Source organism: Lampris incognitus, chromosome 14 (assembly GCF_029633865.1).
Source record: "Lampris incognitus isolate fLamInc1 chromosome 14, fLamInc1.hap2, whole genome shotgun sequence".
Lineage (NCBI taxonomy): Eukaryota > Metazoa > Chordata > Actinopteri > Lampriformes > Lampridae > Lampris > Lampris incognitus.
The window spans coordinates 42,915,919-42,938,799 of NC_079224.1; the positions used below are offsets into that span (position 1 = coordinate 42,915,919).

The 22,881-nt window shown below is 46.1% G+C and overlaps 2 protein-coding genes across 3 annotated transcripts; one reads left to right on the forward strand and one right to left on the reverse strand.

Moving 5' to 3' along the window:
- Positions 1-9,736: 9,736 nt before the first annotated feature.
- Positions 9,737-16,276, forward strand: LOC130123823 (E3 ubiquitin-protein ligase MARCHF2-like). Of its 2 annotated transcripts, none has more exons than XM_056293125.1 (5): positions 9,737-10,357; positions 11,458-11,780; positions 11,991-12,186; positions 13,502-13,711; positions 14,777-16,276. In XM_056293125.1, exons 2-5 carry the CDS (start codon positions 11,596-11,598, stop codon positions 14,930-14,932), a joined length of 747 nt encoding a protein of 248 aa, XP_056149100.1. In that variant the 5' UTR covers positions 9,737-10,357; positions 11,458-11,595; the 3' UTR covers positions 14,933-16,276. The 2 variants fall into 2 exon arrangements, with proteins under 2 accessions (XP_056149100.1, XP_056149101.1); XM_056293126.1 differs by having other exon boundaries at positions 11,473-11,780.
- Positions 16,277-17,275: 999 nt separating this feature from the next.
- Positions 17,276-22,588, reverse strand: LOC130123393 (ras-related protein Rab-11B-like). The gene is made up of 5 exons (XM_056292541.1): positions 22,363-22,588; positions 20,645-20,840; positions 19,709-19,902; positions 19,470-19,550; positions 17,276-17,969 (listed from the first exon to the last, which is right to left on the reverse strand). Exons 1-5 carry the CDS (start codon positions 22,400-22,402, stop codon positions 17,824-17,826), a joined length of 657 nt encoding a protein of 218 aa, XP_056148516.1. The 5' UTR covers positions 22,403-22,588; the 3' UTR covers positions 17,276-17,823.
- Between the last annotated feature and the right edge of the window lie 293 nt (positions 22,589-22,881).

Below are 22,881 nucleotides of genomic sequence, written 5' to 3' on the forward strand. Positions count from 1 at the left end.
GCCCCGCAGTCAGGGAGTGGGGAACAGGTGAGCAAAGCAGGGCCAGGGCAGGAACAGAAATGGCAAGGCAATCGGGATGGGGAACAGATGAACCTTGGAAACCCAGACCACACAACCATGATGGACCCCCCACCCCCTCCCTCAAGGGACGGATTTCCAGACATCCCAAATGAACGGACCAGGAGCACCAAGTATGGTGGGTGGAGGGGGTCTGGGGGAGGGCCTCAGGACTAAGTTGTCTGGGAGCAGACGAACGGGGCCAGGGATCTCAGGCGGATGGCCTGAGGGCTGGACTAATGGATGCAACCAATCTGGAGGGCGACCAGGATGCGAGACCAAAGAGCGGAGCAGCTCCGGTGGACGGGCAGGCAGATGACCTGGAGGCCAGCGGCGTAGACAGGACAGCCGCTTGGGACCACTCGGGGTGCTGACGTCAGAAGCGGGACGGGTCGGGGTGCTGGCATCAGCAGCGGGGCCACCGGAGACAGGCAATCTCGAGAGCCACAGGTAACAGCCAACCAGGAACCTAAAGACCCCACTACTTCGGGTAGCTGGAGGTCAGTCTGGTCGTTGGCAAAGACGACCAGTGGCTGGGGTTTAGGCTGCGTATTGGCAAGGGCAACTGACAGCTCAAAAACCGTCTCAGTTGTCGTCTGGGTAGTGTGGTGGTCTATTCCATTGCCTACCAACACGGGATCACCAGTTCGAATCCCCGTGTTACCTCCGGCTTGGTCGGGCGTCTCTACAGACACAATTTGCTGTGTCTGTGGGTGGGAAGCCGGATGTGGGCATGTGTCCCGATCGCTGCACTAGCGCCTCCTCTGGTCTAGTGACTCCACATGTATCAGAGGAGACATTTGGTAGTCTGCAGCCCTCCCTGGAAGGGGTGGAGCAGTGACCGGGACAGCTCGGAAGAGTGGGGTAATTGGCCGGATACAATTGGGGAAGAAAAAGGGAGGAACCCCCCACCAAAAAAAAACAAACGGCTGGGTGTCGGCAATGGTGGGTGGTGGATCGAGATCAAACCAAGCGTCGGCTAAGGCGGGTGGCGGATCGAGATCAGGCCAGGCGTCAGCAAGGTCGGCTGGAGGCTCGGGAACAGGACCAGCCTGGATGTCAGCAGAGACAGCTAACGGCTCAGGAGCAGGAACTGGCTGAGTGTCAGCAGAGAGACAAGCCGACCACTCTGGAACAGGAAGGATCTCCGTAGTGTGGTGCTGGGCAGCAGAGACGCTGACAGGCTTGGGAGGAACAGGATTAACGTGGACTTTCCACCTGAAAAAAAGCCATTTCTTGGGCAAACTCAGGGTCCCTCTTCCAGATGGCAGTGAGGGGCTTAAAGAAGCCTGGCTCTTCGGAAAGTTTCCCTCAACAGTCGACACACCAAAATCCTCCCAAGTATATGGCAGGCTGAGCAGATCTGCTCGGTCCATATTTTTGGTCAGATTGTACTGTCACACCGGGAGCAGGAATGGAGGACCCAAATGTAGACAGTGGAGACAAGCTGGACTAAAGCAATGTTTTAATGAAATAAGTAAATTTAAACTGCAGCGGCAGGTACAAACAGCAAGGGAGTCTTGTGGACAAGGCATGAAACACCCAGCCAACAAAAGCTAGCGTACATTAACATTTACAATCCGACAATAAGCCAGGGCAACCAGGGGGAATATATAACTGCTGGGGAGCCAATCAGGGAAATGGGGCACGGGTGAGCAGAGCAGAGGCAGGAACAGAACTAGCAAGCCAATCGGGGAATGGGGAACAGGTGAGCCTTGGAAAACCAGACCACACAATCATGACAATAATGGCTTTGTACTGCATGACCATTTCTGTGATGCTTTCTAAATACAAACATGACATTGTTTTCCCCAAAGGGGAATTCTTGTGGCTCCACTCCTCTTTACTGACGGTCAGAAACAACACATGTGACACAGCCAGATATACTCATCATAATAGAAGTCACTTTTCAATCTTATCTATGCTTACTCTTTTAAGATACACTGTTTTAAGATACAGTGTTACACTGATTTCTGGATCTCAGTAGAAGCTAACCAGGGGCAGGTTTACTCAAATTAATTATTTTTAAACTATCTGCTGATTTTACAGGGAACCAACGTGGCACCAATTCTGAATTTCCTCCTGCTACCAAACAATGAAAAAGCACAGATTTCATGCATTTACAGTACATAAATATATTGCATGCACCTCAATCAATTCCACTGATAGGCAAACCCTGTTTGCTGTAAAACTTCACATTCATTTATACATTTGCCAGAAACCTGGTGTGACTCACATTTCAAGATGGGTAAAGCAGTCCTTGAGCGTCAAAATCAGGAAAAAAATGCTCTCTTTAGTATTTCAAGAATCAGGGGCTGGCTATTGGCAAAGAAGCTAAGTGTAACCGAGCTACTTTTCTCCCCCGCTGCGGGATTCGATCCGGGGTGTACTGCACCACAAGGCGGCATCGCTAGTCGTTCGACTAAAGGGGTCCAACTCCCTGGCGATCGACCAGCGAGTCTTTTTGTAGGTTACAGTAGTCACCGTCTGCGCTTCGTTAGCGCCACACCTGGAAATCTGAGGATCTGCACGCTTCCGGTCACAACCGCTGCCCCCAATGTAACCAGCATGTTTTCCGCCCGCTGCGGGATTCGATACGGCGTTGTGCCGGATCGAATCCCGCAGCGGGCGAGAAAGTAGCTCGGTTTCATTGGCGGCAGCGCTAACTGGCTAAGTAGCTTCAGCGAACTCCTCTCGTCTCCGGTTTCCCTGCACAAACTACGGCCGGTGTTTATAGATGACTGTCCCCGCGACAGTTCTGGCAAAAAAAAAGGTCCACGCTTGATAGTTAGACTATACACTTTCACAAAGCTGGCTAAGTAAGAAAAATAACAAAACGATGAGCAAAGTAGCTAACGTTAAGCTAACTGGCTTTAGCCTAGCCAGCTTCCGCGGCAAACCGGGGAAGAATGTGAGTCGCGAAGCGTCGAGATCGATGCGCAAGCTGTTACGATACAAAACAAATCCTCAGAAGTATTTCAGTCCACAAAATATTGCTAGTGTAAACTACTAATAAGACACGTTAGCCCCTAGCTAACGGGTCTGACCCTTTAGCCGAGCGGTTAGCGGTGTCGCCTTGTGGTGCAGTACACCCCGTACCGAATCCCGCACCGGGCAGGAAAATAACCGGTTACATTGGTGGCAGCGGTGGGATCCGGAAGTGTGCAGATCCTCAGAAGTCTCTTCGGAGCGCGGGAAGAACAAAACGCGAGGGCGCGGCTTCCGGGAGAGGGTGACGACTGTAAACTACTAATAAGACCCGTTAGCCCCTAGCTAATGGGTCTGACCCTTTAGCCGAGCGGTTAGTGATGTCGCCTTGTGGTGCTGTACACACTGTATCGAATCCCGCACCGCGCAAAAAAATAACCGGTTACACCAGCTTCGACAGTAAACTCAATTTCTACCGACAATACGATGATTCAGCAAACTCCTACGCATTGTTCTAGAACAGTGTTTCTCAACTGGGGGTCCGCGGACCCCTAGTGGTCCGTGGTGTAATTGCAAGGGGTCCGTGAAAATAAAATATCTTTAAAAAAAAGATCCTATGACATTTATAGAAATAGGATTATTTTACTCAAATGTGACTGAGACCTTTATCTACCTAAACTATAAAGGGTAACAGGACTTTTTTCTCTAATCACATCTGTTTCACAAGTGTAATTTATTGTATTTTAATAAGAGATCTTGCTCCCGTTTGCATTGTTAAAAGTTACTGCATAAAAATTCTGTTGTTACATATATCTGACAGTTACTGCATAAGAATTCTGTTTTGTTACATATATCTGAAAGTTACTGAATACATATTCTGTTTTGTTCCATATATCTGAAAGTTACTGCATAAGAATTCTGTTTTGTTAACTATATCTAAGTTACAACTGAAAGCTCTTATTTTTGCCCCAAAGAGTGAATAAATGCTATAATGCAATTTAAAATGCAGTTTCTACTGTTTCTATCAAATTGCAACCCCCCTCCCCCAAGATCAGGTGGAGGGGTCCTCAGGGTAGATCAAAAATACGCAGGGGGTCCAGGACCCCAAAAAGGTTGAGAACCACTGTTCTAGAACACTCCCCCCATCGCTCGCTCTCGCTCTCTCTCTTTTTATTCTTCTTTTTTAACGCGCCCAAATTGGTCTCTGATTGGTTTAGAGTACATGACGCTATTAACGGGTTTGGCTAAGCAGGATACCGAAGCTCGCAAAAGAATCAAAGAATTGTGGCAAATGCACGACTCCACTTGCTTAACCCATACTGAAACATGCATAATCGTACAGACTAGAAAATATATTTCACATCTACTCCTGTGTTTTCACAATGTGTGTCTGGTGTGTGCTGTGTGTGTGTGTGAGAGTCTATAAACGGCCAAACTAAAGCACTTGGGGCCTTGATTCTTTTTGGAGATGATCAGGGGCACCTATAAAAAATAGCAGAAAATTAATTAAAAGTATGCATAATTATGCATAAATATGCAAAATATGCATTTTCTAAAAAAAAATGGCTAATAACCACTTTCCTCGGTATTTCAGGTGATTCTGAGCATCTTTGATTTTTTCACCTATATAAAAAAAAAATTTGGGACTTAGAAATGTTTTGCCATTATGCAAAATAATATGCATTTTTGCAAAAATGCACTTGTGATCCTCATTTTTTTTGGAGGTGCTAGGTATTATTCCAGAGAGGACCGGAAAAATAGCAGAAAATTAAAATAATTATAATAATTATGCATAATTATGCAAAATATGCATTTTCTAAAAATGGCTAAAACCCACTTTTCTCGGCATTTCAGATGATTCTGAGCATTTGGGGGGAGGGAGTTGGAGTGGGGGGGGGGTTTAGGGGCAGGGGGAAGGCGGTTAGCTGGCAGGATGAAGAGGAGGGAGATTGAGACGGGTGGATAACCAAACCGCTACATTGTAGCAGGGTTCTTCTAGTATATATATATATATATATATTCTCGTACTTAGCAGGCCTCTACATAACCAAAGTTGATCAATGATAAAGAGACAAAATTATTGTCCCAGCTGTTGCACTTACCAAAGTTCTTCACATGTTAAATACAGAGTGCAAAGTAAATATATATATAACCTTGGTTAAAAGAAACACTCAGTGGTAGGGAAAGTGCTCAACAAATAAGGAGCAAAATAATCCAGTGAGTCAAGTAAATTCTTTAAGAGACAGTACAAGCCTGATTCAGGCCATAAGCAACCATCAGCTGTCATCATCCTCATCATCCGTTCAGCAGGTTTGTTAATTTAGATGTCGAGCTGCATGTTGGTGTGATGTTGAGAAGCGGGCGCTTGTGATTTCTGTGTGAATGCTGGCCCTAATGTTTGCTAGCTTGCAGTGTGCCAGTGTAGCGGGCCGCTCGGTGGAAATGGTGCACAATGAAGAGTTAGCCTTCCAGTTGTGTTATCTATCTTATGTCATTTAATCTATTTTCACACTAGATCACGCGTTATGCGTGTCTTATTTAATCTAAACATGCAGTAATGTGTTATTTCCAGCGTTGGGTTATTGTTTTGCACCATATACATTTCTTTGCAAAAGAACACGTTTTCTAAACTTACTTTGTTTGACTGCCTCTTAAGGTTGTGGACCAGCAGCTGCTGTGAGCAAGTCAAATGCCGCCCGGTCTCAACCACAGTTCAGAACCCCCACGTCCGGTGCTTTCTTCTCTCCGCACACAACACTCCGCTGCACACAGCGCAGAGTCCCAGGGTGTGTAGAGGCTCCAGCACCAGTGGGTTACACCTTTGGACAGCTGATGATTGCTTATGGCATGAAACAGGCTTGTACTGTCTCATAAAGAATTTACTTGACTCACTGGATTACTGGATTATATATATATATATATATATATATATATATATATATATATATATATATATATATATATATTACTCTGAATATATTTCCAAGCAACAAAGAAACAGTCATACAGTTGCTAACACCTTATCCATCCATCCATTATCTAAACCGCTTATCCTGCTCTCAGGGTCGCTGGAGCCTATCCCAACAATCATCGAGTGGCAGGCAGGGAGACACCCTGGACAGGCTGCCAGACCATCACAGGGCCCACACACACACACACACACACACACATACACACACACATACACACACACATACACACCTAGTGACAATGTAGTACGGACCAATTCACCTGACCTACATGTCTTTGGACTGTGGGAGGAGACCGGAGCCCCCGGAGGAAACCCACGCAGACACGGGGAGAACATGCAAACTCCACACAGAGGACGACCCGGGACGATCCCCAAGGCTGGAGTACCCCAGGGTTCAAACCTAGGACCTTCTTGCTGTGAGGCGACCGTGCTAACCACTGCGCCACCGTGCCGCGCTTGTCATTAATTTCAAACAAGCTAACACCTTAACCATAAGCTAACACCTTATGAAGACGATACAACAAAAATGAAGCTTCATTGTTATTTTCCCACCAGCCAGTGAGAATTCTAATTCAGTTTGGGTTTTTTTTTTAAAATCTCTTTTTTGAAGGAAGCCTGTATGCATAAACTTATAAACTTGAGTTTGGGTTTTTTTTTTAAAATCTCTTTTTTGAAGGAAGCCTGTATGCATAAACTTATAAACTTGAGTATTTAACACAGTGTGTGTGTGTGTGTGTGTGTTCAGTTTTTCTATCCCTGTCTGTCTGTATTAAAGTCTACTAACACATGAGACATGTGTCCACTAACACATCTCTCATGATTCCCTCGCACACGCAGAAAGGTTGTGCCCAAATGTCTCATGACTTGCGTTGGAATTTGACCTAAGGGACGGGTGGGCAACTAATGGGAAACACGTTCTAGTTTGTGTGTGTGTGTGTCTGTGTGTGTGTGTGTGGGGGGGGGGGGAGTCATGCATGAAATCGGTTAAATTAGTATTTGACAATTTGACAATACACTCAAAATACTAGACTCCATTTTATTTCACCTATCTATTTGACCCACTGAGGTAAATTTGTAATTTGTGATATTGGGCTATACAAATAAAACTGACTCGACTCGACTCTTTCTCTCTATGACAAAAAGCGGCATCCAGTCGACTCGTGAAAAGGTTGCTTCAAACAACGTCCACCAACACACCCTGTGAGCATATATAAACAGCACACGTGGCGTCTATTTTGTTTTTCTTTCTCCTTCAAATATTTGGGCCCAAAGTGTAGAGAGAGACTGAAATAGAAACCGCCGGGGCCACAGTAAACAATTCTACTGTACCGCTGAAGGGGATCAATGGGATCAAACGGAAAGCCGGGGGAGGACTTTGAGCTTCGGCGCAGGGTTTATTGCCTACTTTGGCCCTGCTGCAGAAAACCTGCGTATTCTGTTGAACGCATTTCAGCACAGAATTGGTCCCCGAACACACAAGTGGGCCTGACGAGACACACGAGTGTCTTGCACAGGGCCGAAGGGCAAAGGCTCCCTCTGAAAGTTCACCCTCTGAAATGTCGACTGTTACCGATTCCTTTGTATATAAGTCCAACTAGTCACGCTGTGCCATGGTTTATGGTCAAACGTCTGCTAATGTACCACTCGTGTGCGTGGCCTGGAACGCGGCTTTGCATTTACAAAACCAAGTCATATAAGAACAGCAAGAGAAATTAGGAAGCGGGGAGTCGGAAAATGAACAATGGGACAAAATTAAGCACAACACCTCTTGGTTGATCTCCGATTTTGCTGCGTCCTCTGTCATTTTGTTCTGTGTTTTGGCACAGACGGTGCAACACAGGTTGTCGTTTTTGGCGTGACTTGAATTGTGACCTCGGTGAAAACCTCAAACCCAAGCCGAAACGTCTCAGGTGACTTGCCATCCGCTCACTTTTGTGCATACTAAGCGATGGTCTGGTCACTTATGGTGAGAGCTAGTGTTTAAAATGGTGACCTGTATAGTAAGGCCCATTCGCCAAGCCCAGACTTTTACCCATCAGTCTGCACAAAGCTGTGGACGCCCCGTAATCTAATCCACGTCAAGTCAAGTCAATTTTATTTGTATAGCTCAATATCATGCATTCACAGTTATAGGACACCATGTGATTTGAATAATGTCTGCCAGAGAGCATTAACAAAATGTGATATGGGCTTTCCACCACAGCTGCCACGCTGACGACAGATTTAGATTTAGATTTACGATAGTTAATTGTAATTAAAAAGGTTACGTAGGCTAACCGCAGGTTCTGTCTTCAGTGGGAAATTGGGCATCTCTCTAGCCTGGTTCTGCCAGCCACGAGGCTGCTGAGTTTTGGATCCTCGGTGAGGGTGAAAGGTATGCAAAAGGGATATAAGTACATTTTACTGTACTGTCATGGCACATCTTTTTGGTAGGAACAGGTCTAATTGAAAGGATCTGCCTTTCTGCTGAACCAGAGTCCAATCCGGTGAACAGCGGCAACGCACGTGTAAAGTTTTATACCAATATTAATAATAAACGACAGTGACGAGGAGCATGAAGGGGGGAAAAATGAAAATGCCAGAAGTATGTCTCACAGAGAGGCGCTTTAAAGATTGCACTAAGAGAGATTGGAGAGGAAAATATCAGTAATATTCTGGGGGGGGGGGTGATCTGAAGGTGATAAGTGTTAAAAATGGTGACTAGACTGCATTTATATAGTGCTTTTCGAGTCTACCGACCACTTAAAGCGCTTTTCAATAGATGCCTCACATTCACGGTGGAGGCTGCCATGCAAGGTGCCATGCAAGGTGCCATGCAAGGTGCCATGCAAGGTGCCATGCAAGGTGCCATGCAAGGTGCCATGCAAGGTGCCATGCAAGGTGCCATGCAAGGTGCCATGCAAGGTGCCATGCAAGGTGCCAACCTGCTCATCAGGAGCAGTCAGGGCGTTCAGTGTCTTGCTCAACGACACTTCAACACGCTCTCTGAAGGAGTCGGGGATCGAACCAGCGACCTTCCGATTACTAGACGACCCGCCCTACCTCCTGAGCCATGCTGCCCCGTGTGGACGTGTTGGAATCTCCTCCTAATCTAGAGTATTTAGGATCGTCAAGACTAATGAATAGAATATGAGGAATATTCGTATCATCTACTTATTTTTGTTTTCAAGTACTTCCTTTTATTTATTTAATCGTCTATTGTAGTGGTTCTCAACCTTTTTGGGGTCCTGGACCCCCTGCGTATTTTTGATCTACCCTGAGGACCCCTCCACCTGATCTTGGGGGAGGGGGGGTTGCAATTTGATAGAAACAGTAGAAACTGCATTTTAAATGGCATTATAGCATTTATTCACTCTTTGGGGCAAAAATAAGAGCTTTCAGTTGTAACTTAGATATAGTTAACAAAACAGAATTCTTATGCAGTAACTTTCAGATATATGTAACGAAACAGAATATGTATTCAGTAACTTTCAGATATATGTAACAAAACAGAATATGTATTCAGTAACTTTCAGATATATGTAACAAAACAGAATTCTTATGCAGTAACTTTCAGATATATGTAACAACACAGAATATGTATTCAGTAACTTTCAGATATATGTAACAAAACAGAATATGTATTCAGTAACTTTCAGATATATGTAACAACAGAATTTTTATGCAGTAACTTTTAACAATGCAAACGGGAGCGAGATCTCTTATTAAAATACAATAAATTACACTTGTGAAACAGATGTAATTAGAGAAAAAGTCCTGTTACCCTCTATAGTTTAGGTAGGTAAAGGTCTCAGTCACATTTGAGTAAAACAATCCTATTTCTATAAATGTCATAGGATCTTTTTCTTAAAGATCTTTTATTTTCACGGACCCCTTGCAATTACACCACGGACCACTAGGGGTCCGCGGACCCCCGGTTGAGAAACACTGCGCTTACTGGTTTGACTGTATTTCTTTGGCAAGAAGACGGTAGCTATTTAGTGCCCACTCCAGATCGGTAGGTGGCGGTAATGCTTCCTAAAGCCGCTTACCAACCGCCGATAAAAATGGAGAGAAGCAGAAGAACGAAAGAGGAAGAAGAAGAAGAAAAAAAGAGGCGAATTGGGTCACGTGAGCACAGCCCAGCTGAGCGACAGAGGAGGGCTAGCGAGTTAGCCGCGCTAGCTAACGGTTAGCTGTCGAAACCGTAACGGGAAGAAAGAAGTCGCCGTTTTCCCCCCCTAATTATAAAATCGCGGGACGACAACCGCGTTGGCCGCTCGGCGAGTCATGGAGTGTACACGACGGGTGTCGTGGTTTATTGGATCTCAGCGCAGATGTCAAGTCAGTGGTGGGATGTCGCCGTCATAGCTTGTAGCTAGGCTGGGCGAAGCCGAGGGCCGGGCAGGGGAGGCCGCCGGGGTGAGTAGCTACATCTGCGGTAACGCTGCGTGGTCAGCTGTCCACGACCCGGTGGACATCTCGGTCTTTATCTGGGCCCCCTGTAATTATACAGACACATCAGGTGGTCGTGCTTGCTGATGCACAGCAACCATAAAACTGCCGAAATCCCTTCTCAGAGAGATGGGCGATGTTGATGTGCTCTGCAACTTATCAATCAATCAGTCAGCCAGCCCAACTTTATCGATACAGCACATTTCGTACAATGCAGTCGGCTCTACGTTTAATAAGAATACACAGGAAATCTTTATAAAGGAGGAGAAGAGACAAAATGAAAATGTCTGCCAAAGCAGATGTTCTCAGCAGGCAGATGTCTCTCTCTCCCATCTGGGGTCAGTGATCCTGACACCTCTGGGAACCAACCTCCTGATTCTGGGACCCTTCTAGTTCTGTTAAAGGGTCTTGTTTTTTACAGCCTGGGGCTCGTTTGCCATCGTGCACATCTTACTCATCAGCTTTGTTGTACAGATATTGGATACGAGACCGTTGCTCAAACTCACTCAATCACTCCTTACACTGACGATATATCTTGCTTTGTCAAGGACTCAAACCCTTGATTTACACTGAAATGTTTTTTAGTGAGTCAGTGGTTATGAATGCTGCTTTAGTGCACTCCGAGGTTACATTTTTAAATCTCATCATGCAAATGCAGATCAACAGGGGCTTTGAAATACACTATTATGTTGTCATAAGACACCCCCTCAGCCCTTTGAGGGGGTATAATCCTTGTCAGGCAAGGTGACAGTACATTCACACCCACAGTAACAGTGACGGTGAAGTCACAGGACTAGCAGGGTAAGAGGTGGAGGGGGGTCTTTGCAAGAGGGGTCAAAGATAATGTTTGCCACTAAAGCAGCTTAACAGTGCTTTGATCCTTGGAACTTTGAGGGTTTCTACCTTTTCTGGGGATATGAGCAGTACCCTCTACCCTTGTCCTCATTGTTGCCATGCAATTACTTTAAACAACAACACATCACAGTGGAACATACTGACTGTCCTGGGATTATAGTCTTATGCTATATTAATTGCCCCTGTAAACGGTTTCCTTTTTAATCCACCAGGCATCTGCCCCTCAGGTGGATCAAGGAACAGAGAGAATCGGTGCGACTGGTTTGAGACGGTGAACCCTCTTTTATCCCTGGTCTTGGGTGTTTTACATCCACATATCTGTTACCACCTTCATCACCCCGAGTAGAACCATGTCTACACCAGGATGCTGCCACCTACCCGGCTCCCTTTGTGATTACTCTGGGAACACCGACTCTGACGCCACAAAGGACTCAGAGGAGTCCGATTCTACCATGCAAGCTCAGTACATTGCCAAGGTTACAGCTAAAGATGGCCGCCCACTCTCCACCATCGTCAAAGCTGTGAGCTTGCAAAGGTAAAAGAGGGAGAAACTTGCTGAGTAAGGATGTTGGTTGGTTAAGAACAGTGTGCATGTTTACGCTGCAGGAATCAGAAATCCCGTATCAAATGTTCAACGTATTAGCGATGGCAAAATTATTAGTCATCCTTAATGGTTAATTCTCCACAGTCAGTTGCAGACTAGTTGACACAAACATGTTCAGTATTGTGCTGCGTTTCTCCACAGTGATGTAGGAATGTGTCGTATCTGCCATGAGGGGGTCGGTGGTGAGACGCTCCTCTCGCCGTGCGACTGCACGGGCACGCTCGGCAAGGTGCACAAGAGCTGCTTGGAGAAGTGGCTGTCCTCCTCCAACACCAGCTACTGTGAACTCTGTCACACCGAGTTCACCATCGAACGGCGGCCACAACCTCTCACACAGGTTAGAGGGCCTTGACTGTGGGAATTATTCAAACAGGGCAGTGGAGGGACGGGATGCCTGTGTGTATGGATTTTATATTTGTTTGAAACAGCAAGAGTTGGGGGGGGGGGTGCATGAAACAATTATAAAGAAAACAATTTGTAAAGAAAAAAGTGAGGTTGCAGGGGAACGGGCTGTTTTTCTTTGCCATTGCACTGATCTTTATGGTGTTTTCTAAAGGCCTTTGAGAACAGTTACAGATTTATACTGGTTATGCCGAACTTTGCCAGCCAGACCAATCTCAGGAGGCAATCATATTGATCTTTCACACGGAGATCTTTGTTAATGAATGAGATGTCATAAAGGCAGGCCAGTTCAAAAAGTGGATAGTCCATTCAGCTAAACCGCAGCTTTGGAGACTGATGCAAGGGACCTGACATACTTGAGATGTAAAACAGCAGAAGTGGGGACAACCATGGCAGCAGTTGGAAATGTTCGGGTTAGTGGTGTAAAGGAACCCATATTATAAAAAAAGTGGGTCACATGACACAGGCGCAGTACTCACCACGAAGGCCTGTGTCGGCTGTTGTCATGGGAATCACTTTGTATTGTATGATTTCTGACTTCCGTCTCTGCAGCCATTGCTGTTAACAATCCCACCTGTTGTTTTAAATGAGGAGTAGTCCAGGCCAAATTTCTGAGACTGATGGCCAGGCTAGGCCATCTGATGACCGTTAACCAGCTGTGAAGGGATTCTCCATCGCTTCATGGTGGATATATTCATCGCCAACTGTTGCATCAAGAACTGTGTTGATAGTCCAGATGTTCAGCAGTGTACTATATTCTACTGTGTAACATGTAATATAGGAAAATGCTTTAACTAGACAGAATTGTGTGCTAATCCCAAATCTCAGCAAAGGATATTAATCAGTTGTCTAGTTAATTCCACTGCATGTTGTCCGTCTTAGGAGAGAGATCCCTCCTCTGTTGCTGTCCTTGAGGTTTCTTCCTATTTTTTCTCCCCGTTAAAAAGTTGTTTTTTTTCAACAGGTCCTTATCCGATGTGAGGGTCTAAGGACAGGATGTTGTGTTGCTGTAAAGCCCACTGAGGCAAATTTGTAATTTGTGATATTGGGCAATACAAATAAAATTGACTTGACTTCATTCCAGCTAAACTGAAAGAAGAAATATTTTATGTATTTGCTGTCCTCTGTAAACCACAAAGGAGCGCTGACAAGCATGTGATTGGTTGTTTCGGTGTTGTTGAAGATGACCATGTTTGAAGCTGATGTCCAACAGTCTCAATAACCTCATTTAAATCTCCGTCACCCCTCAGTGGCTGAAGGACCCAGGTCCCCGCAGTGAGAAGCGGACTCTGCTGTGCGACATGGCCTGTTTCCTGCTCATCACGCCCCTGGCAGCCATCTCTGGGTGGCTTTGTCTGCGTGGAGCCCAGGATCACCTGCAACTGAAGAGTAGACTGGAGGCCGTGGGACTCATTGCACTCACCATTGCGCTTTTCACCATCTACATCCTCTGGACATTGGTAAATACCCAATTTCTCAACTTAGTTATTGTTCTATACAGCTAAAAGGAGCTCTCTTGACCATTGCTGGGTGATATGACCCAGTTATCAGGATGAAAACTTCATTTAATCAGACGGTAGACATTTTTATCATGATATTTACATAAGAACTATCGATGTCAAGTTTAATGGGTTAATTTAGCTCCTGGATGAAAGATGAATGGTCGAAATGATTACCTGCCCTTGAAACACTCTTTCCTAAATGCCAGATTATGCTTTTTATGATAATTTTTATTGTAATTCATTGCATGATTGCTGTTGTTAAAGTATATTAATACTCAATGTTAAAATGCAACCTGAAAGGAATTAGATTCTTTTCGGGGGTTTTTCTTTCTTTTCTTTTTTTTTCTTTTAACTCAACAGCCATCCTTAAACAAGAGTGATTAAAGGCAAACAAAATTTTGTTTAAACACAAATTTAGCACCACCCACTTTCAGTAAAAACACCGCCTCTAACCAAAGCAATAGTGGAAATAGTGTGGAAATAGTGTGGCAATAGCAACAGTGGAAATAATATCAGCAGGTGTTGAATCCTTTTTCCAATTCTTTTTACAAAAAAAATCAAATATAAAAGGGTGGATGGACAAAGTACTGTTGTGCTTTTTGAAAATAAACATGGCCAAATAGTGTGGACTGTAAAGACAATTGGTTTTATATTAAGAACCTTAGCTTCTTTTCTGAAACCTATTTTTGATGAGCTTTATATTTAGAGCAGTCACAGGTTTTTGTTTTGTTGTTTTTGTTTTTTGCATACACAAAATTTACATTTCCTCTGAGTAGTTTACAGCCTGTGAGGGCTCATCTTTCCAAAGCTGCCTTGTAAGCCACTGACCTGCAGATGTAATTTTCCTTTTCCCCTTCTTCTTCCTCTCTTGGCTGCTCCCGTTAGGGGTCGCCACAGACATGATACACCGTCTTAAATGTCTCGATGCTAGGTTTAACAGTGGCGTAATGATTTTTGTTGTTGTTGAGGATGTTGTTGTTTTTTTTCTTTCCTCCTACCTTGTCTCTCCCATCCCCATCTCAGGTATCGTTTCGCTATCACTGTCAGCTGTACTCGGAATGGAGGAGGACCAATCAGAAGGTGCGCTTGCTCATGCCCGACTTAAAAGGGGCTCACGCTACCCAACATTCTGTGCCGACCAAGTCGACCAAGAAAATGACTGATGAGACCATCGTATGAGTGCCGAACGCAGGCTGTGGACTAAAAAAAAAAACAAAAAAAAAACAAAAAAACAACAAACCACACCTCTCCGCCAAAGCGCTCTTAAAACGAAAACGCATTACACAAGTATAACTTTTGCACTTCCTACGGACCATTCTGAGCGGAGGAGGGGGGCGGGTGGTGTGGTCGTTTCCTCCTCCTGTTTACATGTATATGAAGCACTTGATGCGAACTGCTATGGTGTTAGCCGACAACGAGACCCGACACGGCGGGTTTGGACGGGAGTCATTCTGTAGTCTTAGCTGAAGCTGACGTGCGGAATCGTCACCTGGCAGCCCCTGCTGGGATGTCGACACTTGGGACTTCGGGGACACTGGAGGAAACCTGCCCCGGCTGTCTGACAGTGACGCTGTCTGAAGACACGAGCTAATGTGGCGGGATGTAACAGATTTAGCATGCTACTACAGTATATCTAAACTCTAATCATTACCTACCTGTCATTCCCCCATGTCCCTTCACCATCTATCTATCCACGGCTGAAACACAGGCGGTTGACAGCCCGGCAGAGAATAATGGTCTTCTACAAAAAATGTGCGATTGACCGAGTCAGATCACATCACTGGGGAGTATTTTTTTTTCCAGATAAGTAGAGGACGGTCATTTCATATATCAAAATTGTGGTCTTATTTGAAATCGATAGGGTAAAGCTTTTCCATTGCTGTCTAAATGGGGGGAAAACAGTGAAATCAGCAGTCAAAACGTCAGACATTTCTAACATTTGATAAAAAAAACCCTCCAAAAAAAACCAAATCGGTCGGCATAGCACTGAAACCATAGGATATTCCTGTTAAACGTGTAATGACACTAACAGTAAAGCGGCATTATGGTCGTGTATACGGACGTAGCGTTGAGGTTCTGGGAGAGCGTTTACTTTGTAAATCGGGGCGGAGCTTCCACCGATGTCATGAAGGGGCATTACGAACATCTCCGCTCCGCTTGTATATGCACCATTCAAGTATTAATGGAACTAATGGCTACAGTTATAGCGGGGAAAACTAGAAGAACATCAAAAGAGACATGCTGAAATGACAATGACGGAAACGAAAGCATTCTAAACGTAGAGATTAGAGAAAAGTACCAGTGCAGCCTGGGGGACTGTCGGCTCGATGGCTAATTTAGGGAGGGAGGGGAAACGAACAAACATGCAAAATGTTTGAAGTGTCTAATGTATGCTGCATATCCTAAACAAAGTATTCTGTGTCATTTTAGTCTTCCTGCTGGCCTCCCTGGAGAGTTGGGTCACTGTGCAATAAAACATAAGGGACTCCTGCTATATGGATCAATATAGAATGTCTTGTTTGAGTGTTGACCAAGGGTTGTTTTTCTTTTTTAAGTTAAACTCTTCAATCTGAACTGTAACGGTCCGTGTTACCTGTATCATCACAGCATTTACATCACCAAGGTAGTGTTTAGACAGAGAAGCGCTTAAGTGTAATATGACAGTAGTAGCTAAGTGGTCTTCCGAATCTCCTTTTTAAGGATTGTAGTTCACCACGAACGTCTCTTCACTGTCTGTCGCTCATCATGAGAAGCTGAGAGAGGCTCTTCAAGTATTTTATCTTTCATTCATTTCCAGCCCGACGTTTTCATGGCCTATAGCTCATTTTATTTTACTTTGCCTGACAAGTTCATATTCACTCATTCTACTTGATGGCCCCACTGGTTACTGCTGGCAATGACAGCAGTAAGTCAGAGCTGTTGCCCTCTAGTGGTCAATGCCTGTAACTACAGCTAAATAGGGGAAGATGCATCTAGATAAACATTCCCTTGCTAGTTTATAAATGTTGAGTATATTTTATATCATCCAAGATACGATTCCCACTTTTTTAAGGAAAACGTTTTTTTTACTTGGATACACATGATAGGTGTTGCTGACAGAAGGTCATATTCAGTGTTAACCCTCAGTGGAAGTCTCTAAATGGTCTGTGGAACTTTTAGCTGCTCGCTGAACACACCGTCCAAAGTCCACACACTGATGTCACATCTCAGCGGCTAAAAATATGTATTCTCAGTGGGTAAAAAAAAAAAGCAATTTTATAATCTCAAGTTGTAATTTTCCATGACCTCAATATTTCTGGGCCATCCAATCCATTTCATAATTTTTCAGGTGAGTTCCATGACCGGAAAACTAATATATTAATATCCAGGTTTTCCGGGGACATGTGAGAACTCTGCATGAGGACCAAAAATGATTCCATTTTGTAGGATGCTGAGGGGGGAAAAAACTGCTATTTAGTCACCACACAGTCAATATATCACAAAAAACATGAGCTGACACCGCAACGCCATAATATTGTAAAATTTAATTTCATGGCATTAATATAATGTATGTGAGCAGACAAGCTATCAAAAAAAAAAACGAAAAAATATATATTACACAAAATGAAGAAAGCATCAGCAGTGCCACAACCACTTTTTGAAGATGATGACTGAAACATGGAGGAGGGAAGCCCAAAAAACAGGACTGCTGGTACCACCGAAACAAGGCAGGAATGAACCCCCCCCCCCCCACCCGGGGCTCTCAACCAAACAGTAAGCCCCGGCATCATGCACCAGGGCCGCGGGAGATGGTGTGCCAGTAGCCGGTCTAAGGTAGCACCACCGGTCCTGTTTCTGCGCTAGATTGCAACAGACCTGGATCGGATTACTACTCAAAATCTATTCATACGCTTCTGAAATAGGCTGATCCTTCGTGGCACAATGGAACCAAACCCCCCCCCCCCCTTTGCTCTGGAAAATGCACACCCTGACAACATGTTGTCGCACTTCCCGGCAGAGGGAAGCCAACGCTGGAAAATAACCGAAAGGATCCCGATGAGTGATTGACCCAGGTGAGGCGGGGCGGCGGGTCACAGGTTCTGGCAGCACTGCAGTCTGCTCCCCCGCTGGCCGTCGGTGGTGGGCGGAACGCTGATGTCCACCACGTTGTTTCCCGGGGACTCGTCGTGAGCGGACCGCTCGGCGATCTGCTTCTGCGATACGATGCGGTAGATCTCTGTTCGATTCGAAACGGGGGGGGGAAAAAGGACAAAAAGGTTTTGCGGTTTGATAAATAAGGGTAAAATAAATAAACGAAGGGGGGCGTGTCCCGTCACCTGATTGACGGGTGAGACCCAGCGGGCTTAACCGCTACCTAACCCCTAACCAATCAGGAGACGAGCACCGCCCCCACTCTGCCGCCCTCGTAGCGCACCTAGCGACAACCTTTTCCGGAGGGGGCGGGGTTTTGATAAGGGGCGGGGCGATGGGGGCTTGTTGGGTTCCCGGAAGACAAACAGCCCCATTCATTTACACATAGACAATGTCAGCTGTTGTCGTGAATCAACAGGGTATACAGTGTGGGGGGGGGCACCCCAACTGTCTTGGAACAAAGTCAAAGGGTACATTAAAGATAAAGTCTAACAGGACTCAAACGAAGCGCGTTGATGCGTCTTCTACCGCGAAGCAGCGGCGGATTCGCCAAAGCAGCAGGCGCTGAGGCTTATGGGTAATGTAGTTTCTGACGTTACAAACAGTAAAAAAACCAAACAAACCGTGATTTCTCCAAACCGACATCGAAACCCTTACAACGGATGCCTATGAAATAGCCCCATAGTACCGCTTAATCACCCAGGAGACTCTTATTGCCATGATAATCGTTAGAAATAAAATGTCCAACAGGTGGATTGAACGGGGGAAAACTTGCGGAAAGCAAGGCGGACGAGGACAACCTTGTCGTTGGTGGCAAATACTCGTCCAGCCAGACTGTAAAGTACTAAAGAAGAAGCATCCCACATAATCTGGCAGTTATGCATCTCAGCCAACCGCTTGGCAAACCAGCAGAGCTTCAATTGAGGAGATACACCCATTATGGGAACCAAGGCATGTCATTTAAAAGCAGAGTCGGGGGCCATCGCTGAAATTGCTTAAGAAAAGAAATACTAATTAAGCATCACTTCAGTTCAACTGACAGAAGTAGAAGTGATAGAGTTTTACAGAGACTATACAATTAAGGTGAAAATTATGAAACAATTGACTGTTTGCTACCCAAGTCCCAAGTCAAGTCCCCAAGTACTAAACTTTGAGTTTCAAGTCCTGAATAAGTAATGTTCTGCTGTTCTTCGAAGTTAATGCCCTTTCAACATTTCACAAAGAGCAAATCCACCCAACAACAGAGGCAATTTACGGAAATCACGGACGCCTTTTCAAATGTGTATTTATTAAGGATTGGCTCAAAGTGAATCCGTAATAACGGAAATGAAGAGCTGATTGAGTGGACAGTTTTAAAACACGTTTTATCTCTGGACTTGGAGAAGGTGTCGAGTCTTTCAAGTCAAAAGGCTCAAGTCGTGAGTCGTGAGTGTCAAAGTCAAGTTGCAAGTCTTTTTCAGTTTTCCAAAGTCGTCAGATTTGTGACTCGAGTCTGGCTTGAGTCCAAGTCGTGTGACTCGGGTCCGCGTCTCTGACTTCTAAAGTGGCTGCTAGTCTTATTTTCCACTTGTGTCTACAGTCTTACCTGTGAGGATGTTCTTGAAGGCTTCCTCAACATTAGTTGAGTCCAAGGCTGACGTTTCTATGAACGACAGATTGTTTTTCTCTGCGGGGTAATAAAAGACAAACGGTCAGTAAGGCGATCGAAACGAGAGCTGATACGCCGCAAAACTGAAACATGATTTATTTTACAAAAGCTCAGCTAAACAGGCCAATAACAGGGCCCCTCTCCAATCAGGCCCTCTACAATTAGGTCTGTATTACCTGCGAAGGCGCGGGCCTCGTCCGTGGGCACGGCCCTGAGGTGGCGCAGGTCGCTCTTGTTCCCCACCAGCATGATGACGATGTTGTTGTCGGCGTGGTCCCTCAGCTCCTTCAGCCAGCGCTCCACGTTCTCGTAGGTCAGATGCTTGGCTATGTCATACACCAGGAGGGCCCCCACCGCCCCTCTGTAGTATCTGCAGACACAGCAAAGGAGTCGGACGTCGTATAAAACGGTTTGACGGCGTCGAATGCCACACTGCTGCATCACACGGTAGTCACTTTTTTGGGGACAGCTTAAAATATCCTGCCTGAGAAAGCAATCAAACTGAAACACCGAGTCGGGCCGGACTGCCCACCGGGCGGAGTGATGCTGTATGCTTTACGCAGCCTCTGACGTGACAGTGTCTGCAGAATTTGGGGGTTTTCGGTCGGGTTTTGTTTGGTAAACTCGCAGACGTGCAGTGTTGTTTTGACCGAATGGAGCCCGAGCTAGGTCATCCAAAGGAAAATACAGTGCCTGTGCTCGCCAGTGGGGCAATTATTCTTGCACAGTTCCACAGATACCTTCCTTTTTTTTTGACAAATACACCAGTTCCAGTTTCAAGGTGACAACTGAGTTTCGGACAAGCCTCCCGAGTGAGACTCTAGATCGCCGCCGACAAAACGTGAAGGTAAATGCAAAGAAAACATGACCATAATGTAGCAGAGGATGAACGCTGGTGAGGAGAATTCACCTGGTTGAATGCAGGTCATTGAATTTACCCAGCTAACAGCTCAACATCCGACGGCGTAACGAGGGGTCAAATCTCATTAAAGTCCTGTGGTATTTCCCCCCGAACTGAAGCGTCCACTAAACTACAGACCGATACTATCTGTGCCTTCACAGCCTCCACCCCAAAGGAAAACGAAGCGCTCTAAAGGCGGTATCGAACTCACGCAGAGGTGATGGCTCTGTAGCGTTCCTGCCCCGCCGTGTCCCAGATCTGAGCCTTTATCGTCTTCCCGTCCACCTGGATGCTGCGTGTGGCGAATTCCACCCCGATGGTGCTCTTGCTCTCCAGGTTGAACTCGTTCCGTGTGAATCGAGACAGCAGGTTGCTCTTCCCGACACCCGAGTCTCCAATTAACACAACTGTGGAGTAAAAGATGGGATGGGATGGGGGGGGGCAATAGGGACACAAAAGAGGGATGAGATGGAGGGCGTTTAGAGTTTGTCTGGTCAAGGGGGTAGATACTAACAGAAACGTTGCATAGGTTAACCCACATAACCACGAGAGAGGTTATCCGGCATGACCTTTGGTGGCCGTGACACTGAACTAGCAAAGCAGGTGGCACTTCTACCTCTTTCTTTGCGTCACTAACAGCCGGAGACAAATGGGACTCTCAACGAGCCAATGGGGTTAAACTGGCAAAAAAACCAGTCCTGAGAGCCTCTCTACTCCCTGCGGACACCTGCACCACAGCAGTTAACATCACACGACAGTTGTGTGTGTTGACATCCTTTCAGCAGTCATACGTAGACACACGGAGCCTACTTGGCTTCGTCACAAGGTGCACAAATCAGCACACGTGAGGGATTACGAAAACGCCTTGCTGTCAACTTGGTGCTTGCATCGGCGGAGGCTGCGTGAGTCATAGAGAAAGTTACTCATTTCACGTGAACACTGACGTGGTAACAAAGCAGAGGTTGAGCCCTGTTTTGTTTTTCTTTCCCCTCGCCACAAAGGAAATCCAGCCGAACTCTGTCCCGGGCGACGTCAGGCCGGTTCGGCTGCAGGAAGCTGATAAGGCGCTCCATCCAAACCTGAATCGACAGTTTTTAGGCCACTTTGCCCTTCCTGTTTCAGCCGGCTTACAAGAAGGCGAGGGAGCCCCGGCCTCCGGCAGATGCCCCATTCATTCGCCCCCACAGAGGGGACTTTGTTACGCCTGAAGCCCTTTGGGTTTGCAGGCCCGGGATGGTAATGCAACAACGGGATCAGAGGAGGCCATTCTGCATCCCCTGCATCCAAACGATGCACGAAAGACCAACACTGACCCCCGGTCTGTTCTCTAGAAGTAAATGTCCTATTTCTCTGCACCACTGTACGCGGCGTGCCAAACGTGTCCCATCCTAAAGGACATTTTCCGGACAAGCTGTAGGATTCAGGAGCTGAAGCGTGTTGGGCAACATGACCACGGAGGTAGATGGAGGCTAATAGGCCCGCGATCAACCAAATAAGGCGCAGCGCAAGGTGGCCGCACGCCGAGCACCGTTTCATAAATGAAGAGACCGCATTCCGGTCTTCCAAGAAAGCGGAAAGCCACCCCTTTCCAACTTGGCTAGAGTCTAAACGGCCGAGCGGGCAGGCTGCTGCGTCCCGCGCCCACCTATAACGTAGCCGCGGGCGTCGTTAACGTTACAATGTAACACTGAAGGGTTGTCATCGGGAGGGATACATTGTTGCTCCCCCTTCACCCCGCCGCCCCTTAAGATCTCATGAAACAGTTAAGTCCGATTCATTGAAAACACAGACAGAACACCCCCCCCCCCATATCTTGTTCTCATCACAGGTCAGGGAAATGAAACAGTCCGAACAGAGAAGAAGGCAGCGTTGTCGGTGCCAGCCTGTGTAAACGGGGGAATGCAGTCATCTTGTTTTTTTTTTCTTTACCTTTGAACAAGAAATCGTATTCATCGTCTCGGTTCCCCATTCTAGACGAGGCCGTTTCCAACGCTTGTTTCCGGTGGAGGATGTGTGGAGGCTGTGTTTGTGAATTGTCGCTGTATGAAATTAAAAAATAAAAATAAAAATAACAACAACAATAATAGGTGGTAGATTTGAAACGAGACTCTGCGCCGGTGTTGTTGGCTGTCAAAGCAGACTGGCCGCAGGAAGGGAGAGCTCCCAACTCCGCAGAAGGGGAGGAGCCCCTGTAGTTCCCATACCTGCCGCGGGGCGCCGCTGTTTACTCGCAGGCCGGGAGACACCATTCGGTTGTACGGTACCGGTCGGTTCAACGGCCGGGGGAATTTCTCATTCAGAGTGGACGATGAATAAAACAGATGACAGAGGACGCATCCTGTATTTATTCCTGTGGAGCGGGACGAATAGACTACATCCCCGCCCCCCCCTCTCTGTCTCTGAGGGGGGCTCTCCGAGGAGGGAGCAGGACAAAGCTCTCCGGAAGTA